We start from the raw sequence: 18,108 nt of genomic DNA, 5'->3' as shown, positions 1-18,108 counted from the left end.
AAAATTCCTTTTCATAGAATCATAGAATTGGAGGAGACCCCAAGGGCCATCAAGTCCAACCCCTTGAAATGCAGGAACACACCATCAAAGCACTCCTGACAGATGGCCACCCAGCCAGCCTCTCTTTAAATACCTCCAAAGAAGGAGACTCCACCACTCTCTGAAGCAGTGAACCCCACTGTCGAACAGCCCTGACAGTCAGGAAGTTCTTCCGAATGTTTAGGTGGAATCTCGTTTCCTTCACCTTGAACCCATCACTCCTGGTCCTAGTCTCTGGAGCCGCAGAAAACAAGCTTGCTTCCTCTTCGACACGGCATCAAATATTTTTGTCCATCTTGAATCAACTGCCTGTCAACTGCGCACTTTTCAGCTTCCTTCTTACTGTACAAAGTGTTTAAGACACCCACCCACCCCAAATTAATTTAGCCAAAAAAGCCCCACAAAGTTTTGTAAAACATTTCAGGCACCGCGTAAGTGACTTGCCCAAGGCCACACAGAGATTCCTGGTTGATGATTTAGAGACGAATCTGACCCTCCCCTCGGGGCAGGGCGTGCTTTTTCTCCGTGGCCCTTCCCTGGGTTGATTTTGCAGCCAGATCGTTCAGGGATCCATCAGCTTCAAACATTCTGTCCCCTGCCCCATCGGTCTCTGATTTAAGACCTGCTGAGGGTCTAGTTCTGGAACAGGTTGTGTGAGTTCGTAACTTGCTCGGGCACATTGGAAACTTGACTCCTTTGCATTCCAGGAGATGAGTTTTATCCTTCCTCTTCTGTTCGGTTTGGGGCTGATCTCACTGCTCCTGCCCTCATTTCTGCTCAAAACAAGTTTTTCCTCCCCGTTGCTTGAATGTTTACTTTTTGCTGGTTTGCTCTTGATTATTTGGGACGGTGCCCTGGAGCCCTGATCTCTGCACCAACCCCAGGGATTTGAGGGCGTGCTTCAGCAGGCTTTGCTGCCTCCTTGTGGGACAATGCGGTACAGCACCTTGCTCTTCTTCCCTCAGTGCTGGGGTGTCCAACTCTGGCGCTCCAGATGTTCACGGACTACAATTCCCATCAGCCCCTGCGTGCCAGCTGGGGCTGGTGGGAATTGTAGTCCATGAACATCTGAAGCACCAGAGTTGGACACCCCTGCCTTAGTGATTTACTTGCAAAGGGCACATAGGATTAGCTTAGGCTGACCAGACGTCCCGCTTTTGGCGGGACAGTCCTGCCTTAAAACAATTTGTCCCGCGTCCTGTGGGTTTTTTCAAGTGTCCCAATTTTTGGAAGGCTGCCGCACTGCCTTCTGGGGTGCAAGGCAGTGTGGCAGCCTCCTGCGGCCTCATGCGCACCCATCCGTCCGTCCATCCGTCCCGGTTTACAAAGGTGACCATCTGGTCACCTTAGATTAGCTGAGTGACCAAAAGGGTGAACCTTTACCAGGTAGACATTTGCCCCGCTCCACAAATTCTCTGTCTCCTGCCTGGAAGCAAACTGCTCACAGGCAGAATGAAAATCTAGAGTAGGAGCATCAAATGTGCTACTCAGGGACCAGATACGGCCCCTTGATGGGGCTTATTAAACCTGTGAGACAGCTGAGGCACCCACCCCCACCCCCACCCCCATGCCCGATCTGGCCTGGTGAGCCCTTTTCCCGGCCAGAGGCGACCTTGGGAGCTGTTCTTGGGAGCTCTCTCAGCCCCACCTAGCTCACAGGGTGTTTGTTGTGTGTGTGGGGGGGAGGAGTTTCTTAGCCTCTTTGAGTCTCCTTACAGGAGAGAAAGGAGGGGATAGAAATCCAAACTCTTCTTCTTCTTCTTCAAGGCAGCCACCCCACCCCACAGTGAGCTCATCAGTCAGGTATCTCTCCCCCCACCCCTCGATCTGAGGCCAGTTGAGGAAGCCACCGCCCAATCCCCAGATCCAGCCTGACCCAGTCACATATCATGTCAGGTCCTTGTAGCAAATGAGTTTGACACCTCTGATCTAGACAAGCTCCATCTGTCCCTTTTTTTACAACCTTATTAAATCACACTACAGTAAATCTCTTTGCAGAGAGCTGGGCCACACCTATCAGCACCCATCCAGCAAAGGACTCCATCTTCCAAGTGGCAGAATTATTTATTTTATTTTATTTTGCTGTGGAGCTTTCCCAAGGCAGGTGGCTGGCCCCGTCAAACACAGTTCTGGACCATGTGGATTTCTGGTTCTGCAGATCTCCTATGGAGAACTAGCGTGGTGTAGTGGTTAAGAGCAGGTGCACTCTAATCTGGAGAACCGGGTTTGATTCCCCGCTCTGCCAGTTGAGCTGTGGAAGCTTATCTGGTGAACTAGATTAGCTTGTGCACTCCAACATATGCCAGCTGGGTGACCTTGGACTAGTCACAGTTCTTCAGAGCTCTCTCAGCCTCACCCACCTCACAGGGTGTTTGTTGTGAGGGGGGAGGAGGGAGAGGAGATTGTAAGCCCCTTTGAGTCTCTTTACAGGAGAGAAAGGGGGGATATAAATCCAACTTTCCTTCTTCTTCACCAACTAGGTCTTTTCTTGTTTTGCAATCACCTGGGCACATATCAAGGTACTTGAGCACGTCAAGGTGTGTCTCAGCTCCCACTGCTTCACTCCCAAGAGTGAAGAATGAACTGCTAAGTCACCAAAATCTAGGTGACTTGAGCTGTCACCCAGCTTCCTAATACCGTCTTTCCTCCGCTTTGACTTCCTTGCTACTTATAAGCGTTGATCTGTTTAGGAAGTGGCGCGAGAAGCCACGGGAGCCACGTAATCAGCATGTGATCATGCAGCAAAGCTGTGATTGGTCCCTTGTGTTCTGCCAGAGGTCCAACAGGACATTTCTTTCCTTTCTGCTCTCCCAGGCTCTTCCGGCGTGCCCCATCCAGGCCACTTGTGAGGCCGCCTCTAAAGAGGAAAACAAGGAGAAGAACAGATACGTAAACATCTTGCCTTGTAAGTATATTGGCTTCCAGAGCTGGTCCTTCACACGCCCAGCAGATGCGGAGGATGTGGTCGGGTCAAGTTTTGTCGGCCACTGCATTCACCAGATGTTTGAGCTCAGAAATCAATTTATTGACAGGATATATGAACAGCCTGCGAGCAGGATTTTGCTGGAACTGAGTTACACAACAGCATTTTGAGGTTGATATCTCTGCACCAGCCTGGCGTAGTGGTTAAGAACAGTGGGTTCTAATTTGGAGAACCGGTTTTTGATTCCCCACTCCTCCACTTGAGTGGCGGACTCTTACCTGGTGAACTGGATTTGTTTAGCGCAAAGAACAGCGTTAAAGCTATGCCTTTAATGGAACTAATGAAAAAGTCTGCATCAAAAAACCCAAAATACCAACAATAAAGAAATTGACACAATGTGGATCACACATAACAAACAACTCCAAGTCTGTGTATAAGTGATATCCCTCTAGGGCAGGGGTCTGCAACCTGTGGCTCTCCAGACGTTCATGGACTACAAATCCCATCAGCCCCTGCCAGCATGGCCAATTGGCTGATGGGAATTGTAGTCCATGAACATCTGGAGAGGCGCAGGTTGCGGACCCCTGCTCTAGGGGAAATCCAAAAAATAGCTTGAGTTGGATTTTCCCTATTGTTGGTATTTTGGGTTTTTTGATGCAGATTTTTAAATTATTTCCATTAAAGGTACAGTTTTAACACTGTTATTTGAGCTAGACAGAGGTTTTCTTTTTGCAGTATCTATACTGTTTCTGGCTCATCTTGTATACCGACACACAAGATGGGGCTATCTCCTTCCCCCTCCTTGCTTCAAACAGAACAAGTCAGGCACTAGGACCGCTGCGGAGCATTGCACTAAACATACGGTCCAGGAAGCAGTTGCGGATGGATTTAGAATTCTACTTAGATCTTTTGGTTGAAAAGAGTATAGTGGAGTAAAGGTAAGATGAGGCTATGCTTCAAAGGTCCGGTCAGAAGGAACCATCGGGCTGCTGGGTGGGGCTGCTGAGTAGGATTCGAATTCTGGTTAATCCTGATAAAGAGCGACTCAACAGCACTTTGACAGCCACAACCTACATGTTCAGAAATACCTCTTGCTGCAGCCAGCTTGGCCTAAAGACAGCTTTCTGCTCTGTCTCGCTGATGTGGGCTTTGGTCCCGCTGTGTAGGTAGGCACCGTTGCTGGTAGTGGCATACCTAGGCAAATTGGAGCTCTGGGCAAAACCTGAGTTTGATGCCCCCCCCATGGGCGGAGCAGTCCAGCCGCGGCACTCACCCTTCCCGGACGACCCCAGCAGCCCAAGTTTACCGGAGGCGGAGCTCCCCCATCCTCCTGTTCTTCCTCTGGTGGCTTGTGGGCCACCGTCCAGAGTGGGCAGGGCTTAGCCAGAATAGGCAGGGCTTACTAATCAGGCACCCCTGTGACTAAAAAATTTTGCGCCTTGGGCAACTGCCCACTTTGCCCATTGGGCGGTACGCCTCTGGTTGCTGGGCTTTGTATCACCTAGGCTATCGGCCTTTCACCATCCCCATCTCTCTTGGCTGAAGGCAGAACAGAAAATGATGCACTGATGATATTGGGGGGGGGGGAGGTTTCCTAGGAGACGCATTGCTTGTGGGTGGCAGGTAGAAGCCAGAGGACGGCACAATCCAAGGGAGAGGCAGCCGAGGGAACAGTTCGTGCGACACAAGAATAATACTTGCAGTATGGCAAAAATGCCTCCATTCTGGAGGGTGGATGCAAGGCGGATCGTTACCCTGATGGCACGTGAGGTGGCCCTACACCAGTGATGGCGAACCTTTTCAAGACTGAGTGCCCAAATTGCAACCCAACACCCACTTATTTATCACAAAGTGCCAACACGGCAATTTAGCCTGAATACTGAGGTTTTCGTTTAGAAAAAACAGTTGGCTCCGAGGTGTCCGTTACTCGGGAGTAAGCTTGGTGGTAGTCGGTGGTTTTGCTTTGAAGCAACCGTGCAATTCTTCCAATGGGTGAATCACAGCCCTAGGAGGGTTTACTCCGAAGCAAGCCCCATTGCCAGCAACCGAGCTTACTCCCAGGTAAAGGATCGCGCTTTAGTTGTGTGCATGAAAATCAGTGGGGTTTAACAGCGCTTAACAGGGTTACCTACACTGCTTCCCCAAAACTAGGAGTTAGGTTTAATGCTAATAATCGAGCCCATCGGCCCAGGCCAGCCTAGATGGGGGGGGGGGGGGGGCCCGTGCCATAGGTTCGCCACCACTGCCCTACACTGACTCAGACCCTTGGCCCGTAAAAATCAGAATCTACTGAAGATGTAATGACTGTATATACTATTGTTTTTGTCTACATTACACAGTGTTTTCCCATATTTGGGTAGATCCATGTGAGCCGCCTCTTCATCCTAAAGTGCCTCCCCACCCCCCCACCCCCCGTCTGAACCCCATATGAAAAGTAGGGCTAACTAACCCAACAGTCCTTTTGCAAAGTCACACGCTCGGAGGCGTTGCTCTGATCCAGCTCTAACTTCTGTGTGGGACCTGATGTCTTGTGGGACCTGAAGTCTATTAAGATAATCCTCTGGGAAAGAGGGACGCCAGGGTGGTTCTCCCGTGTAGCGACTTTTGGGATTGCTGAGGGGGAGCTAGAATCATAGAGTTGGAAGAGACCCCAAGGGCCATCAAGTCCAACCCCCTGCCATGCAGGAACACACCATCAAAGCACTCCTGACAGATGGCCATCCAGCCTCTCTTTAAAGATCTCCAAAGAAGGAGACTCCACCACACTCCGAGGTAGTGCATTCCACTGTTGAACAGCCCTAACTGTCAGGAAGTTTTTCCTGATGTTTAGGTGGAATCTATTTTCCTTCCCCTTGAACTCATGACTCCTGGTTCTAGTCTCTGGAGCAGCAGAAAACAAGCTTGCTCCCTCACCAACATGACATCCCTTCAAAGATCTAAACAGGGCTATCATGTCACCTCTTAAACTTCTCTTCACCAAACTCAGCATCCCCAGCTCCCTAAGTCTCTCCTCGTAATGTTCACATAATCTCTCCCCCATGAGGAAAATGTACTTCCTTTGCCCTGCCCTACACCAGAGTTTCAAAGTACTGCTTTCCTGAATGTTTAAAAATCCTTAATGTGCCTCTGCTGTCCTCCTTTCCTAGATGATCATTCCAGGGTTCACCTGACTCCTCTTGAAGGGGTTCCAGACTCTGATTATATCAATGCCTCATTCATTAATGTAAGTATCCTTTTGGGAGGGGTGGGGGCAGGAAACGGGGTGGAGCTTCCTTATTGAGATAGAAGCACATTTCTTGCCTGCCTTAACATCTGTCTCCCAGCCCATTGACATGATAGGGCAACAAGGATGATTGAGGGACTGGAGCACCTATGATAGTGTTTGGGACTCTTTGGGACTGCAGCGTTTGGGACTCTTTAGTTTGGAGAGGAGACGTCTGAGGGGGGATATGATTGAAGTCTATAAAATTATGCATGGGATCGAAAATGTTGACAGAGAGAAATTTTTCTCTCTTTCTCACAATACTAGAACCAGGGGGCATTCATTGAAAATGCTGGGGGGAAGAATTAGGACTAATAAAAGGAAACACTTCTTCACGCAACGTGTGATTGTGGTTTGGAATATGCTGCCACAGGAGGTGGTGATGTCCACTAACCAAGCTTTAAAAGGGGCTTGGACAGATTTATGGACCAATCTTGATCCTCTTTGATCTGAGATTGCAAATGCCTTAACAGACCAGGTGATCGGGAGCAACAGCCACAGAAGGCCATTGCTTTCACCTCCTGCCTGTGAGCTCCCAAAGGCACCTGGTGGGCCACTGCGAGTAGCAGAGAGCTGGACTAGATGGACTCTGGTCTGATCCAGCTGGCTTGTTCTTATGTTCTTATGATAGTGCGGAAGTGCCGTGGACTCCGAGCAGCCACTGGCTGAGCATAAATAAAAACATTTTTCCTTGTATCTTATATTTGTATCTGTTGTGTTTTGGGGGTATTTTATATAAATGAAGAAACGTTTTTAAAAATAAACCTTTTTTATCTCTGGGGTTGCCAACTCTGCATTGGGAAATTTTGGGAAATTGACTTTGCATCCTGGGGAAACCAGGCCTCAGAGAGGGAAGGGGCCTCATCAGGATGTGATTCTAGAAAGTCCACCCTACAAAACATCGATTTTCTCCTTAGGATGGGCTGTTGGTTGCCTGGAGATCAGCTGTAATTCCAGAAGTTCTCCAGATGTCAGGAGGTTAAAGCACTTGGTTTGCACACCACACCAAAGGGGCCCCTGCTATATTCTTGACACTTCTAGTTTAAAATTCAGAGATGGCAGGGTCCTGAAATTTTTCTGCGTAAGACAGGAGTGTCCAACTCATTTGTTACAAGGGCCAGACGTGACATAAATGTGACTTGGCCGGGCCAGGCCTGCACCAAACTCACCAGCCCAGATTAGAAACCCTTGAGAGGTTTTATCAGGCCTGCAAGCAATTGGCGGGGGGGAGCTGGCTCGGGGGCCTGATAACCCCTCTCAAGGGACCAAATTCAGCCCCCTGGGCCGCATGTTTGATACCCTGACCTTAGAACTCAAGGGCAGCTGCTCAGTCACAGTAGACAATATTTGGCTAGGGTGTCTCACTATAAGGCTGCTCCTTACATGTCTTTTCCAGACCTGGCTCTAGTGTCCAAAGTTGCCAGACCTTTCAATCGTAACCAATAGTTTGAAGAGGCTCATAGTCAGTGAAAGCTATAGTAAACAGATTTCCGGTCATTAGCTCTGGTAATACGTTGTACTTTGGAATAATAAAAGCTAGGTGTTTACATCGTTGTCATCATCGGGTTTGCGCTTGTTGTGGAATTCCCTAAACCGGTGGAGCCCTGTGGTTTATTTGGTGTGATTCTGTGGCTGTTGGGTTTTCCAAAGGCAAAAACTGATCTGACCCTTCCCTCTTTCTTTGCTTCTGTCCTGGCAGGGGTACCAAGAAAAGAACAAGTTCATAGCAGCACAAGGTATGTCCCCTTCCCTTCACATATATTCTATTCAGGTGGCAGAAGGCTGTGAGTTTTGATTCTGTCTTAATATAGTGATACTGTGGTTTTGGTCTGCTTTTGTGGTGAGGGAGATTTCAGGCAAATTTGTCATTTTATTCATTTGTTTAAAGCAGGGGTAGGGAACCTTTAACACTCAAAGAGCCATTTGGACCCGTTTTCCACGGGAAAAGAAAACACTTGGAGCTGCAAATAATTTTTGACATTTAAAATAAAGATAACACTGTATATATTGGAGTTTTTTAACAGCTTTACCCCGCCATTCTGAGAAGCACAGATAGATACCTGCCAGCCCGCAGGGCGGGCAAGGATGGGGCCAGCTGCCCGCCTTGGCCGGGCTAAGCCGAAAGCGCTACCGGCCTTTAACGGGTGGGCAAGAGGAAGCTCCTCACGGGTAACTGCCCAGCTGGTCATGGGCAATTGGTGCGCCTCGCAAGTAGCAGGGCTGGCGACGATGAAGCCGGTAAATGCGGCTCCGGCCCGCTGGCATGAACGCTTGATGCGCTCCACTCCAACGGGCGGCCAGAGGGAAGCCCACGGGCGCTGCCCAGCTGTCCGCTGGCAGCAGGTGCGCGCCTGCCCTGCTACCCGCAGGGCAGGCAAGTGATGAAGTCGGGCGGCTCGGCTCAGGAGCCACAGTGTGAAGCGGGGGGCAGAAAGCCGCATATGCTCTCGTGAGCCAAGCAGGTTCCCTACCCCTGGTTTAAAGCCTTTGTCTTTCCACCTAAACAGGGTCCTCAAATCAGCTAACCTCATGGCATTAAAACATTTAAAGCAGCATTTTGCAAGCATATATAAATATTTAACCATACAATAAAAGCAAAATAGACATACAAAAATGCGTAACCAGAGAGGAGGGCTCATAAGAGTGTACATTAAACCTATTTTACTGCTTTAACGATATAAAATGCATCATTTATGACTGACTTGGCATTTAAAATTGTACTGTTTGGTGTTTTTATAGAATTTAGAAGTATAAATGCTTTAGCTTTTCTACAAGCAAACTTTGAAATACGGCCATACAAAAGAGAGAGAGAGAGAGATGCAGATTTCTATTTCCTAAAATGCCTTAGTACATTTGCCACCAAAGAGGTGCTGGATCACAACACGTCCGGTCCAGCCCCAGGACTTGCAGCAAGTAGCATTCTGTGAAGTCCTCTTAAGTTGGAGTGTTGTGGGTTTTCCGGCTTGTATGGCTGTGTTCCAGAAGCATTTTCTCCTGATGTTTTCCTCTAAAGATGCCAGCCACAGATGCAGGCGAAACATCAGGAGAAAATGCTACTGGAACACGGCCATGCAGCCCGGAAACCACACAACACCCCAGTGATTCTGGCCGTGAATGTCTTCGACAACACATTGAACATCCTCTTAAGTTCTTCTCCTGCTTCATGAAGTAGTAGTTAAGGAGACAGAAGTGCTAAATAATTAGTTGCAAAGTTGAGCCATGCTGTAGGAGGAACGTTGACTCCCTGAGGGGCTGCTGCCGGAGCATGTCTCCTGCCTGCAGACGATTCTCAGGGCCAGCCTCTCGTGTTTCCAGTGGGTGGAAAGGAAGTCTGGTGGAGCAAGTGCCAGGAAGGGCCTAGTTCAGGGGTAGAACTCGTGACTGCAGCCTGAATGGTCAGGAACTTCAGGAATCCTCCCTATCAGTTTCTTACCAGCATGGCCAATTGGCCATGCTGACCAAGAGGCTGATGGGAATTGTAGTCTCTGGAACATCTGAGAGCCGCGAGGTTCCTACCCCTTGCCTAGCTGGAAAGGCCTCGGAGTACAGCCTGTTAGGGGGGAAAAGGCTGGGTCCCCAAGTGGCGAGGGTCGCAGGTCCTGCCTTTTCACGCAGAAGCAGCTTAATATGTTTACTTTTCACAAACGGGTGGGTGAGGTGTTGTGGATGATCTCACTGCCACCTTACCTGCGCCTCCCTGCGATATTTTTGTCTCTCTTCTTCCTTTTCAAAGGACCAAAAGAAGAAACTGTGAATGACTTCTGGCGAATGATTTGGGAGCAAAACACAGCAACGATCGTCATGGTGACCAACCTGAAAGAGAGGAAAGAGGTAAACGGGTAACACCCTCAGGTTGCCCCAGTTCAAAATCCCTTGAAACTTGCTAGGTTACCTTGGGCGAGTCACATCCTCTCAGCCTAACCTACCTCACAGGCAGGTTGTTGTGAGAATAAAATGGAGCACAGGAGAACAGGGCCAGCCTCTCTGGATCCCCCACTGGAGAGAAAGGCAGGTAATGAAATAAATACATTTACTTGGGGTGGGACAACACGAGGGGCGGGCAGCAGTAGTTTTGGGGGGGGTCGGGCCGCTGAGCCCGGCCTCAGGGTTGTCCCTGTGCACTGGCTATCTATTGGGACCATCTGCCAACCCTCCCTCCCAAGGTTTGATCGCACTGGGGCTGGGTGCCAGACGCCTTTCTATTATTACCGTATGATATACTGTATAAAGTGGCTTCGCACCAAGATTTGCATAAGTCGAAAAGAGCACCTAATTTTTACCACAAAAAAACTGGGAAAACTTATTGACTTCAAGGGAGAGTTTAGGGTGGGAAATGCAGCATCAATTGAGGTGGCATCCAGTAGGAGGTTGCAAATGTTTTGAATATTGTATTTCAAAGAAAAAACAGTAAACTGGAAAATGCTCTGTAAGTGGAAAAGAGGGTCAACAAGAAACAATAATGGTATCAAACAATAAATTTAAAGTGGCAAAAAAAACCTTAGCTCCAACCAGCAACCAAGCTAAAACACAAGAGTTAAAAATCCTTCAGAACTGGATTCTTCTATCATCATCTGTATGTCCAAATGTAACAGCCAACTTAGATTTTAAGAGGGATATTCATCAGAAATGAAAAAATTCTACTATTAGCTTCCCATTGTAAACCAATGGAGATGGGGTATCCCTTTGGGGAATCAATAACTAACTGGATCCCCTGAATCCTAAACTTCGGCTCAAATCTGAAACAGTTGGAATCATAAAGAGACTCTCCTGGATGAGACCAGCCAGGTTTGGTGTGAAGTTTGGTCCAGAGGGTCCAAAGTTATGAAAAGAACCTTCAAAAGGGTAGCCCCCCATCTACTAATAATAGCTCCCATTGAAAACAATGGGGAATGGGAGTTATCCCCTCCTTTGGGGGTCCATAACTTTGGACCCCTGAACAACCAAACTTGGGTGATACATTATCAGGAGAGAGTCTTCACTAAGGGTACCCTTGAAGGAATTTTGGTGCCTCTAGCATAAAAAAATCCGGCGCTTCTGGTTGGCTCGGCAAAGTAAAACACACACAAAAAAATTTAGCCATGACCGCGCGATATAAGTCGAGGGCAGCTTTTTCAGCATTAAAAATGTGCTGAAAAATTCAACTTATACATGAGTATATACGGTAATTAATTATTTATTGAAGGCTACTGCTGCTGCTATAGTTTTATAGTTTTAAGGTTTTGTATATTTTAATTGGGGCTATTCGATTTGTTTTATTGTATTCTGTTATTGTAATAATCACTCTGAGACACTCTGGGGTAGGGCGGTTTATCAAATCGAATGAATGAATGAATGAATACGTACGTACATACATACATACATACTTCTGTGCCACCTTTCCACCCAGTTCAGGGTCCCCAAGGCAGTGAATATTAAAACACTTAAAATATTTCTCAAGCATTCAAAGAAATAAATAAATTGCAGATATTCTGTTCTGTTTTGCTCTGTGCTGTTCTTTTCTATTCACATTTATTACCTGTCCTTTGCCACAGTATCAGGACAGGTTACAATGAAACATGCAGCATTAAAAGAGTTCCATCACGGGAATAGGGCGGTATATAAAAGAAAACAATAAATAAATAAATAAATAAAATTATGACAAGCACAATAAAGGCCCGTTATAAAAACTCCGTTAAAAAACAACACTAGAACTCCATTCTAAAAGCCCAGACACAGTCTAAAATCTTCCACATCCAACCCCACCCACTTACCAGAAAAGGAGGTCTGTGTGGACTTGCAGAATCGGTATATATGTGGCAGATGGTTACCACCATCTGGAAATGTTCTTTATGTAGCACATATGGTTGGAGACGGAAGGGGAGCTTGGGGCCAAAGCATTGTCTGTGTGGGACCAAATTGTTATTTAATGTTTTCTCCCTCTCTAGTGCAAATGTGCTCAGTACTGGCCGGACCAGGGCTGCTGGACCTACGGGAACATCCGAGTGTCCGTAGAAGACGTGACTGTCTTGGTTGACTACACGGTGCGGAAATTCTGCATTCAGCAGGTATTGGGCGTTGTTCCTCCTCCTCCTTCCCTGCCTTCTCCTTCAAGCATCTTCCAAGCTTTTCAGCCCAGATGGGCGTTGGCTTGTGCCACTGGTCTGTGCCGTCTTGCTCTCCCTGAGGGTGGGTTCCATTCTGAGGCCACAACCAAGAAGGCCCTTTCTCGGGTTGCCACTTGTCTAGCCTCCAATCTTAATTCTGCTTCTCCCCGTCCCATCAGAATGACTTCTGGCCCCGCAGCACAAAACTCCCTTTGCATTACGTAGCCTCCACGGGAACAGTAGTAGATTTCTGTATGCAAGAAAATCTCCATGCACGCACAAAAAAAGGTGGGAGGTACATCCAGAGCCTGGCCATGTCATTGGCGTGACGCACACATTTTCCATATTATTGTGTGTGTGGGGGGGGGGGCATCGGGGGTTATCGGGCACCCCACTTTGCTCTTCTGAAGTGGCACAGCCCTGATCCAGGATTTGCCAACTTGGGGAAAAGATGGTTCTTGCTTGGAGCTGAAAGACTCTCCATTCTTTTCTGCCTCCTCCACCCGCATGAATAGTGCTCTGGTGTGATCAAAAGCTGGGTGCCCTGTTCGAGTACAAATTAGACTTTTCTCAGGCCTTTTCAGCGATCTTTTGCGACCTTTCCCACTCAGATGTTAAGTGGGACTACCAATTCCTATCAGCCCCTGCCAGCATGGCCAATTGTAGTCCATAACATCTGGAGTGCCAAAGGTTCGCCACCACGGATGTAGGGTTTAGAGCGACAGCAAAGGATCTGAGAGAATGAGGGTCAAATCCCCCCTCCTCTTGGGCTTGGTCACACACCCTTAGCCTAATCTACTTCCCTGGATGTTCTTGCACAGATAAAACAGAGGAAAAGGAGATTTTATATGGTTTAAGGCCATATTGAAAGCCACACTGATATATACAGCACATCATACAAGGCAAAAATAACTGCTTTCTTTAAACCAAACCAGAACTGAAATCAGTCCTGGCCTCTCCCAAAATCACAAGAACGCACCTCTTTCTTACAGGTCCAACGTGGTAATTACGCTCTCAGAAGGGTCAGCTGCAACTCTTGCAAATCCGCATTTGGTTCCAAGGAAGTCTCCCCACCTCGCTTTAAAGATTTCATTATTCTGTGTCACTGGACATTAGGAATCTAACTTCCATCTCTCTGCTATAATCTTATTGTGTTGTGTGCAGTTAAACACTATTCCCGTATTCCCCTACTCGATTTCCCAGTGAAACATCGGGTTGACATGATGGGATTTACAGAGCAGGAAGATGCTGTTATTACTTGGTTGCTTGTAGGAAACTGCTGGACTCTCCGGATCAACTGGAGGAGCCTCACTTATAGTTACTGGATCTTTGTGTGCAGCTCTTCTTACGTGCTTGAGGTTCAGGGGGATGCCCTTCCATTTATTGTATTTATTAAAAGAGCCATTTGAGCTACGTCCGGCAGACAGGGAGAGAAAGGACGGAAAGGAAGGCCCTGCTGGAAAGGGCTGATGGGAATTGTAACTATAACATCTGGAGTGCTCTCAAGGTTCGCCACTCACTTTGTCCTAGGGTAAAAGTGAGCCACCTCCTTCCGTGTGGAGTTCTCTTCATGGTCCCCGACCCTGTCCCTAGCTAAACTCCTGGCAGTGGAGTTTCCAAGGGTATTTGGAGGAGAGGGAGGGAGGAGGCCCGAGAAGGTTGTGTGACTTCCCACCACAGCCTGGACGCCTGCTTCCTCGACTGGTCTTCCTCCCCGCCCCATCCCACCCAGGTAAAGGCGACTGCCACCAAAAAAAGCCCCAGCGCCTGGTGACGCAGTTCCACTTCACCAGCTGGCCCGACTTCGGGGTCCCCTTCACGCCCATCGGGATGCTGAAATTCCTGAAGAAGGTGAAGACGTGCAACCCACAGTATGCTGGGGCCATTGTTGTCCACTGCAGGTCAGTCTGAGGTCTATGTGTGTGGGTGGGCGGGGGGGGGGGCTCTCTCATGGGAGTGACACAGAGGTGGGATCCAGCAGGTTCTCACCAGTTCCCGAGAGTAAGCTACTTTCACTCATTTGTGTGTGCCAGAGGGGGTTACTTCAATAGTGGGTCTGCTTTTTCCGAAGTTAGGAAATTCCATTAGGTCCAAAAAAATCATAAAGTCCTGTTGTTTCCTATGTGGCTGGTTAATGCTAAGCGTAGAAAAGCGGGATCATTCTCCTGTTGGGCTGTTTTAAAACATGTTTTAGGAAATATGGATCAAGGATCTCCTTTGTTTAAGGCTGAAAGTATCCTTCTTTGGATTTGTAGAAACAAAAAAATTAGAAGCATTTGAAAGCAAGGAAGTATCTGACGGAGGCAGTCAATTAGAGGAGAAGTAGTTGTTTCTGCTGGCAGTAGATCTACAGGACTTGGCTATAATGAGTTTAAATTATGGACAGAAAGATACCAGCTGGAAATTAGGAACTTTTTTTTTACAGTAAGAGTTTTTTACAGTAACAGAGAAATTATTAATACCCCACCTTGGAATGCCTGGCCACTCTCGTCAGCCGGCCTGCCTCCAGCCCTGCATTGGCTTACTTCATACTGTTTGAATCCCACCACCATGGGAACCTGTTACTAAAATTTTTGGATCCCACCACTGGAGTGACGTCAGCGTATCCTGAGGTAGGGCAGCTGCCAGGGGCCACTCTTGCTGACCCATCCCACCCATGTACCTCTCCCCACCTTCTAGATTTAGGACATGCAGTTGTCTTATACTGGATCAGAGCCTTGGTCTGCTGGTTTCAGTTTTGTTTGTTCAGATTGGTAATTGCTTTTTCCAGGGTCTCAGGCGGAGGTCTTCCCCATCACCCACTGCCTGGCTCTTCTTCCTTGGGGATGCCCGGAATTGAACCAGGGACCTTTTGCATGCAAAGAAGAGCCACCCACTGAGCCACAGCCCCTCCCTCAGTTTAACTGAGCTAGGCATAGGCAGGCCCCAATGATTTCTTTTCTTTTTTTAAAGTTAAGCATTACCTCTGTCTATCACTTGCCCGCTGCAGTCTGGCGAAGCCGGTTCCTTTGCTGGAAAAGGCCTGGCAGCTTGCTGGAGCTGAGTAAAGGGAGCCATTTCTTCTCTCCTCCCTCCCCCTCCCGCCATCCCCCTACCCAGTGCTGGCGTTGGACGGACAGGAACTTTCATCGTCATCGATGCCATGCTGGACATGATGCTCACCGAGAGGAAGGTGGATGTTTACGGGTTCGTGAGCCGCATCAGAGCGCAGCGCTGCCAGATGGTGCAGACAGATGTAAGTGGGCCCCTCGGGAAGGAAAATGTCAGCCTTCATAGGCCAGCGTAGCTGTTTTCCTTTATCTAGTCCGCTAGCACCTTGGAGACCAACAAGATTTTTGGGGTATGGGGGTTGGGGCTTGTTACATGCACACCGTCCATCATCCGTCCCGTCCTGTCCCCCCCACACACACACACAGTGCCCATTTTTATTCTTGCAATTGTCTGTGACTGGAAAGAAACATGATTCTGGAGAGGCAGTGTGTGTAGTGGTTAACACCAGATGGACTATTATCTGGAAAACCAGGTTTGATTCCCCGCTCTTCCACATGAGTGGCAGACTCTTATCTGGCGAAGCGGGTTCGTTTCCCTACTCCTCCATTTCTGTTGGGTGACCTTGGGCCAGTCACAGTTCTTTGGAACTCTCTGAGCTCCACCTACCTGACAAAATGTCTGTTGTGGGGAGAGAATGGGAAAGAAGTTTGGAAGCCGCCTTGAGTCTCCTCCCAGGAAAGAGAGGCAGGATATAAAGCCAAACTCTCCTTCTTCCTTCAAATTCGCTTCCCCTTACCTGATTTCCCCCTCTCCCTGTAGACCAGGGTGATCGTAAGGGCCTCATCAGCTTCCCCAGAACTTGGAGCACACAGTGATAGGTGCCTATACCTGGAAGTAAAGGGATGAGGCTTGAACACTTTTGTCATCTTCCTCCAGCAAGAGTAGAAACACTTAGGGAGCAGCAGTGGCGTAGGAGGTTAAGAGCTCGTGTATCTAATCTGGAGGAACCGGGTTTGATTCCCAGCTCTGCCGCCTGAGCTGTGGAGGCTTATCTGGGGAATACAGATTAGCCTGTACACTCCCACACACGCCAGCTGGGTGACCTTGGGCTAGTCACAGCTTCTCGGAGCTCTCTCAGCCCCACCCACCTCACAGGGTGTTTGTTGTGAGGGGGGAAGGGCAAGGAGATTGTAAACCCCTTTGAGTCTCCTGCAGGAGAGAAAGGGGGGATATAAATCCAAACTCTTCTTCTTCTTCTTAGTCTGGGGAAGACAAATAATGCATTTCCGGCCTTACATTTGTCTGTTTTGATGTCCCCAGGATGGCACGACACCAGCAAAAGAAATGGGACCACATCCCGTTTTCTCCTTGTCACCCAGACGTACCTGTTTTCTTTCAGCGTCAGGGCACGGCCTCGGTTAGATCTGGCTCTCCAAATTGCTTTCTCTCTCTCCTCCAGATGCAGTACGTCTTCATCTACCAAGCCCTTCTGGAGCATTATCTGTATGGAGACAGAGCTGGAGGTGACCTCGCTGGAGATCCACCTCCAGAAGATTTATAACAAGATCCCAGGGACCAGCAGCAATGGATTAGAGGAAGAGTTCAAGGTGGGCATCAGTTGTGGTCCGCTTGCTGTTCCATTAAGGGAAAAGCCAGCTAGCCGGCCTCTCCGGGTTGATGCTGGTCAAGTTAGCTGGCTTTTTCCTCATCTACACATTCATAGGATTGTGGCTAGCCCTTATTCTGAATCTGCCTGCTTGAAGACAGAAGGAAACGAATAGAATTCCAGTTTTGTTTTGTTTGTCTTTCGTCATTGCCTGTAGGAGTCTTTGGGGAGTCTATCCAAGGATAGGGGAGGAGGGTAACTAGAAGACCAAAAGGCTGGGATTTCTTTTCCCAAAACTGCTTCAGATTGCTGGAGTTATCCTAAATGTGTTGCCATTGAAATCATCTTGGTATTTTAGATGGGAGAGGAAGAATTCTGGATTTTTCAAAATGTATTTCTTTACCATACTACGTAGGGATCCAAAGGAGCTTGCAAAAATACAAGTTAAAAAATACAAGTAAAATTATGTAAAATTTTACATAAATTATGTAAAATTTATGTAAAACACAATCTAAAAAACAAACAACATGAAATGTAGATGAGCCATCTGGGGCTGGTGTCAACCAGGTTAATCCCTCTGTTTAGGCCTATGGCTGCTAGCTGGCTTATCTCTATGGGCTGTGATTCACTGGCCAAAGGTCAAAAGCCGTTTGATGCTTGCCCCAATTTCCCCTCTTGCGGGGCACCCACTGTGGATCAGAAAGTTCAGCACACACACACACACTGGCTCCCAGTCAGCTTTATCAAGGTGTTGTCTTTGTTACCTGTATTTTTTTACCATGCAGGGGCTCTTTGGCTGTGGCCAGGTGTTAGTTTGCTTCGTGGGGAGAAGGCTATCCTGCCTTGCAGAAAGAGACTGGAGTTGATGCCTTTTGTTTATCCCCAGTTACATTATCCTATGGCCCAGGCTACGCCGATCTCATCAGATCTTAGAAGCTAAGCAGGGCCAGCCCTGGGTAGCATTCATTCACTCACTCACTCACTCACTCACTCACTCACTCACTCACTCACTCACTCACTCACTCACTCACTCACTCACTCACTGACTCACTCATTCATTCATTTGCATTTATTCCCCACCCTTTACCACGATCTCAGGGCGGGTTACAATAAAAACCATACAAAATCCAACAATGGTAAAATCACAATAAAACCCCATCTTAAAAACCTTAAAACAATCTAAAATCTCATCCACCTACCCATA

At 48.1% G+C, this 18,108-nt stretch overlaps 1 protein-coding gene across 1 annotated transcript in view; it reads left to right on the top strand.

The window, feature by feature from the left end:
• PTPRA (protein tyrosine phosphatase receptor type A) overlaps positions 1-18,108 on the top strand; it is a 169,928-nt gene that overhangs the window by 142,541 nt on the left and 9,279 nt on the right. The window contains 9 exon segments of the mRNA XM_048508910.1: positions 2,854-2,944; positions 6,109-6,185; positions 7,924-7,960; positions 9,958-10,055; positions 12,149-12,270; positions 14,044-14,208; positions 15,407-15,542; positions 16,758-16,810; positions 16,812-16,905. Of these exon segments, the coding sequence (XP_048364867.1) occupies positions 2,854-2,944; positions 6,109-6,185; positions 7,924-7,960; positions 9,958-10,055; positions 12,149-12,270; positions 14,044-14,208; positions 15,407-15,542; positions 16,758-16,810; positions 16,812-16,905 (873 nt within the window).

Source organism: Sphaerodactylus townsendi, linkage group LG10 (genome assembly GCF_021028975.2).
Source record: "Sphaerodactylus townsendi isolate TG3544 linkage group LG10, MPM_Stown_v2.3, whole genome shotgun sequence".
NCBI lineage: Eukaryota > Metazoa > Chordata > Lepidosauria > Squamata > Sphaerodactylidae > Sphaerodactylus > Sphaerodactylus townsendi.
The sequence above is the reverse complement of the archived record's forward strand: the minus strand, read 5'-3'. Positions and strand labels throughout refer to the sequence as shown.